A 5829-nucleotide genomic window follows, 5' to 3' on the forward strand; every position below is an offset into this window, starting at 1 on the left:
TGCTAAAAGTATGTCCATAAGGTGATGTCTGCAAACCAGGAAGAGGGTTCTCACCAGACACCGAATCTGCGAGTACCTTGGTCTAGGACTTTCCAGCCTCCAGAACTGTGAGAAATAAATATTTGTTGTTTAAGCCAAAAAAAAAAGTTTGTCCATAATCTTTAACAGTGAAAGGCTATCACTTCAGATTTTCACTTAAAAAACAAAACAAAACAAAACAAAACTCCAAGGATAATTCCAACAAAGGCCCCTGGAGGAATAGGTTAATTAACCAATCAGAGAATTCGCTGCTTCCATAGACCTGGCAGTAAGGATGGCTCCACAGTGGCTAATTTCATCTCAACTTGATCTCATTGTAGAGTTATGAAAGCTCAAGTGTTCAAGGACAACACCTACAAGAAAAAAAAAATTTCCCTAACTAAGAATGAAAGGGGGTGAGATGCAGGAGCAGCTGTCCTCAGCCTGAAGCTGGTTCGTTCTGACAGTCGCTTTCTTCCCATCCTGTTCCCTGTTGTTCCAGAGCTCTCTCCCTCTTGGATTGTGACCCTGTCTACTTCTGATGACAATCACTTAATCAGCACATCAGATTGTCGCACGACTGGTTTTACCTTGGGTAAAGATTCATTTTCCTTATTAACATCACAAGAACCTATTTCTTTCCCTAACCAATTAAAGAGGAAAAATAGAAGGGCTCAGTGCAATAGAGAGAAAAGAAAACTGTTCTGTTTTGTGGCACCTGGGCAGGTCACTCAGCCCCACACGATCCTCGGAATCAAGTCCTCATGATTCTGAAATGCAATCGGAGGTCAGGACCACACAGAAAAAATACACAAGTTGAAATAAGCATTGTAGACACTGCTCAGCACCCAGATCTTAAATAGTTCACCCACGGTCAGGAAGTGCCCAGTGTTGGTAGATTTAGTCTGTGGGTTAGTTTGTATTATTCAGAGTGGATGTCTAGACAGCCCACGTTCAGGAGATAATCACAACAGTCCAAAATTAGCATTTAGCTTCCCTCCTTGCATTCTCTGGCAATATAAATGTTGGTTGCTCCTTGTATTTTGTCCAACTATTCTTTTTGCAAAACATGCAAACATCTACTTTATCTCTTTATAATCTCTTAGACGCTTATCTAAGTTTACTATAGTTCATAGTGATTTTCACCTAATAAAAATACTATAGTTTCTTCCTGCCATGGTCTGAACAGCCTTTGGACGGCCTTCTGACATTAAATACCCAGTATTAATAAGGAGTGCTGGTGGTGTTGGTAGATAAGAACGACAACCCATTTTAACACTATGTTTAAAGAATAAAACTCTTCTAACCACACAATGTGCCTTCTTAGTTATTCATAAAAGTAACTGTAGCCTATCCAAACAATGCTAATATGTTCCAAAGATACACAATAATTGCAGTTGATGTGGATTCAAAGTATATTTCTTATCTACTCAGTTCTGTAGATTTTAGCCATTCTTTGTATTCAACTCGTTAAAAAGAAGTAATATAAGAATCATTGCTTGGTAGAATCCAGTCTGCTGATAAGTTAGCTCTAAGAGTTAACACTGAAATCTTATATCTTATATTTAAATCTTTAGCAATATGTACTAAATTTCTAAATATAAATGATTTGGTTGCAAATTCCAGAAACACATTTGGCCAGACATGGATAGATCCTGGTGCTTCAACATGTGTGAGTTTTAGAAGTCTGTGCTTTTATCCTCATCCTTTTCTCCCCCATCTATCTTCTTGCTTCCTTTGGTACAATAAATGTAATCCACAAGTGCTAATGTGAATTGTTCAGTTGACCATTTGCAAAGACCCCAAGAATACCGCCTCACTATGAGCTTTTGAAAATAGGCCACAGACAACCCAAGTACCAACACTAACCACCCATAATTCTGCCTTACCCCAAATTTCCCAAAGCATTGTTTGCTGACTAGGTGCCATTTCATTCTTATTTATTTTCCATTTTCAAGATATAGCACTTGAGGCTCTGTTTGGAAAAGACCAAAGAGCCTCTCTTTTCTTTCTGACTGTCAGTATCCCCAAGGAGGAGGACTGATTCCGGGCTTGTAAATTGTGGCATTTACTTAAAAGAAAATGACAGGAGTGTCTGCTCAAATAGAAAGACTAAAACTCCATGAAACAGCTCTGGGGGCCAGAGGTTGAAAAGCAGAAGCAGCGATTATGCACGTATGAACATTTCTCTAGTTTTTGAATAGCAAATATCAAGGTATGTTTGGCATTTTTTTTTTTTTTCAGAAAACCCGAAGATGGCACATGTCCTACTAATAAGACCACAGAGCCCTAATTTCTCACAAGAAAAGATTTTGCTGATAAAGATCTTTATAGCTTACACAGCACAAACTCTACCAGGTCACAAGGAATCACAGTTCTGAACAAGAGACTTTCCTGCACCAGCACTCTCTTTACTTTGGGAGCTTTACCTGGCATAGCAATTTGAATTTTCTCTTTGTCTCTCAAGAACTCTCATTTGTAAGCTCAAAGAGATGTGAAACTTGAACCAAACACTTCAAGTAGCAGAAACACCTTTTTTCATTTCATGTCACCCAAAGGGCTAGCTTGACGGAGACACCTGTATTCTCTTGTTGGCCATATCCTCCCCATTCTCTAGAGACCAAATAGATGAGTTAAACTCATCTATTGTTTCTCTCCACTCACAGTCTGTGATGTCTGGACTTCTCCCTTTCTCCTGGCCCCTAATGTCCTTCAAGCCACATTGGTGTCCTTTTTCTAATGGTTGTGTTGACCTGTTTTCCTTTTCTCTCCTCTTTCCATCAAGACTTGTGCAACCATCTAATGGAGGGGTCGGCCAATTTTTTTTTTTTTTTCCTGTAAAGGTCCAGATAACGAATATCTCTGTGGGCCATTTAGTGTTTGTTGCAGTTACTCAACGCCAAGATGTAGCATGGGAACTGACAAGACATCAACAAATGGGTGTAGCTGTCCCATAATAATGCTTTGTTCATAGACAATGAAATTTGAATTTCATATTATTATCCCGTGTCAGGAAATATTTTTCTTTGGATTTTTTCCAGCCTTTAAAGAATGTAAAAACTATTCTTAGCTTATAAGCCATAGAAAAACAGGCAGCAGGCCTAATTTGGCCCCTGGGCCGTGGTTTGCCAACTCCTGCTCTAATCCATCTGGACTGCTCTCTTGTGAGCTATTGGCAGAGTTAAGACAGGTTGTAGGTAGGAGAGAGCCAGCGGGCATCGCTGTGGGAACACTAACTCTGCCCCTCTTCCCTACACATGTGGGAAGGGGAGAGCAAAGAGGAGGGAGGTTGTATTGTATGAATTAAAAGTGGAATTACCTACCTAAAGGTTATTGATTGGCAAGAGCTTTTGGAGGGGGGTGGGATTAGGGGCAATGGAGATATGGGACTGAGGAAAGTATTTAAATCACACCGGGCATGCAGAAGTACATTGAGAGGAATGCCCCTGAGGAGTGGAAGCTATTGCAAGAACTGTGTTGATATTGGGCTGTGCACATCTCCCCTCCCACCCTTGAAAGTCTTCTGAATTATCCCTCAGACTCTGCAGGGAACTGAAGATGAGAGTGGCTGCAGGGGAAGCAGGTCCTGGAGCGTCATCGAGATTGCAAAAACAATTCACTGCCAACAGACTGTCCCAGCAGGGTCCCGGTGCTATGGTTGTGGCCCTGATTGGCATGCTGCCCCTCGGATACCCAATTAGATGGAACCGGGGGAAATCAAATGCAGAGTCAGTCCACTTTATCTCTGCTTAACCACCAAATGAACAGCATGGGAAACTGAGTCCAATCTCATGAGTCAGCCCTGGCAAGCTCCTAACCCTGTCTCTCACTCCAGGTGGACCATCTGTGGCTGGGGGTTTTGGGCTAGCACAGAGGCGAGGGTCTTAAACTTGATGGCCGGAAGCAAAGGGAACTTCGAGGGAGCAAACGGTAGTTTGGTTGGAAACTTCCCTGAGCCAGCTTGGCATGAAATGGATACTAGGCTTGACCTAATGAAACAACAAAAGCACAAACTTTTGGTAAAATGATGCTCAGGTTGACAACTTTGTAACCCCGACTGTCTGAGAAATGTGGAAGGCCGATAAGCGCTGACTGCTAACTCCTCTGTCAAAGAGATAACTAGGTACATTTACTCCAGTATCGTCCTATCCCAAACCATGATAATGACAAAAATCAAACAAAAACAAAAATGAAGACACTTCCAAATGATTCCTTCTTAACAATGAAAGTGGTCTTTGGGGAAAAAAAAATCTTGGTCAAGAAGCTTATACAGGGAGGTGGCTGAGTGAGACTGAAATGGGCCTGAGGAGCAGATATTTGATGGTGGTTGTGGGGACGGTGAGGGTCAGAAGCCCAGCGATGGAACCCAGCTATGGAGCCTTGTTCAAGCCTATTACAGTAGTAGCTGGCTAACCAGGACACCTGGGAGTCCTGCCTACACCTAGCCTGGTTGAAAATAAGTGAGTTCCCATTGTTGTCAGCAAGCAGGGATCCAGTGATCCAGCCAGCTGAGAGAGTATTTGTAAAGGGAAGGCTTGCAGACCACAGTGATTTGGAGTGATTGAAACCTCCAGGCACTGACAATTTCCCATGCATGTGCATTTCTCCCTCCCCAAGGGCAGTAGTTTGGATGGGTTTTCTTATGTAGTTTGGCCCCTTTGCTCCCAGCTGGAATCTTGAAAAGAAGGGAAAGCCTTTTCCAATTAGGGACCTTGCTTTTCCCTTTCCCTATCCCCTTGGAGATTTGGAGAGGCAGCAGGAATGTTGGAGAGCACTTGTGTCCCTGAAGGAACAGCCAGTTGCAATGCGCGACCGTCACTATAGATCTACGATTTATGAAAATAAAGCAATATGTGCCTGTTTCGGTGCCTGCCGTTTGCCTACCAATGGTGCAGTGTTCACCATTCCAGCCCTCTCGGCATTCACATTTGCCATCTTTACAGGTCCCGTGCTCAATGCAGCGGGGGTGGCACACGCGCTGGTCACAAGCTGCGCCTGTCCAGCCCTCTTCACAACGGCAGGCTCCCCCGATGCAGACGCCGTGAGTACCACAGTCTACTGAGCACACTTCTGGAAGAAAAACAATGATTACAGCTCAACACCTCAGCTGGTGACACCTTCTATGGAGGCCAGACCACAAGCATGGCCCGGGACCCTGGAGCAGGCCCCGAGGTCCAGCAGCTCTGTCGGCTTTGGAGGTTTGTCTCTCTGAATGCTGGGTATTAATTTTTTCTTTTTCTTTTTTTTTTTTTGCTAAAGCAGTGGTTCTCAAAGTGTGGGTCCTGAACCAGCAGCATCGCCATCACCTGGAAACTTGTTAGAAATGCAAATTTTAGGGCCTGGGTTAGACAAAGTGAATCAGAGATTCTGGGAGTAGGGCTCAGAAATTTTGTTTTAACAAGTTCTCTAGGTGGTTTTGATACTTACTAGTGTCCAAGAACCAGTCTTGTCAAGATTGAGACTGTCCCAAGAGGAGGTCAGGCAGTGGCTCCGGTTCAGCAATACTAATTGAAGGGTACCCACCTGAAAAGATATCTCGTGGATCCTGACTCCCTAACCAGCTGGGATTCTTGGAAGCCTGAACCGACTAAGCCTGAGGGGCCAGCTGGGGACCCTGCTGCTCCATCCCCATGATGACTGCAGACCCACCCTTCGCCAGATCTACACCTTGGTGGCAATGATGACTGCTGTCATTGTGGTGCATTTACACAGCTTCTTTCTCAAAGGAGCTCAAAGTCTTTTGTGGTTGAGGAGGAGACAGACAGACAGATATGCACTCTCTGGCATTCCAGACCTCTCACGCGAGGACAA

The 5829-nt window shown here is 43.7% G+C and overlaps 1 protein-coding gene across 1 annotated transcript in view; it reads right to left on the reverse strand.

Annotated features, from left to right (window-relative positions):
- TENM2 (teneurin transmembrane protein 2) overlaps positions 1-5829 on the reverse strand; it is a gene marked incomplete at its 5' end in the record, with an annotated part of 173606 nt that overhangs the window by 125806 nt on the left and 41971 nt on the right. The window contains one exon of the mRNA XM_008572405.1: positions 4903-5088. Coding sequence (XP_008570627.1) covers positions 4903-5088 — 186 coding nt within the window. The remainder of the gene's footprint in view (positions 1-4902; positions 5089-5829) is intronic.

Source organism: Galeopterus variegatus, unplaced genomic scaffold (genome assembly GCF_000696425.1).
Source record: "Galeopterus variegatus unplaced genomic scaffold, G_variegatus-3.0.2 Scaffold780, whole genome shotgun sequence".
Taxonomy (NCBI): domain Eukaryota; kingdom Metazoa; phylum Chordata; class Mammalia; order Dermoptera; family Cynocephalidae; genus Galeopterus; species Galeopterus variegatus.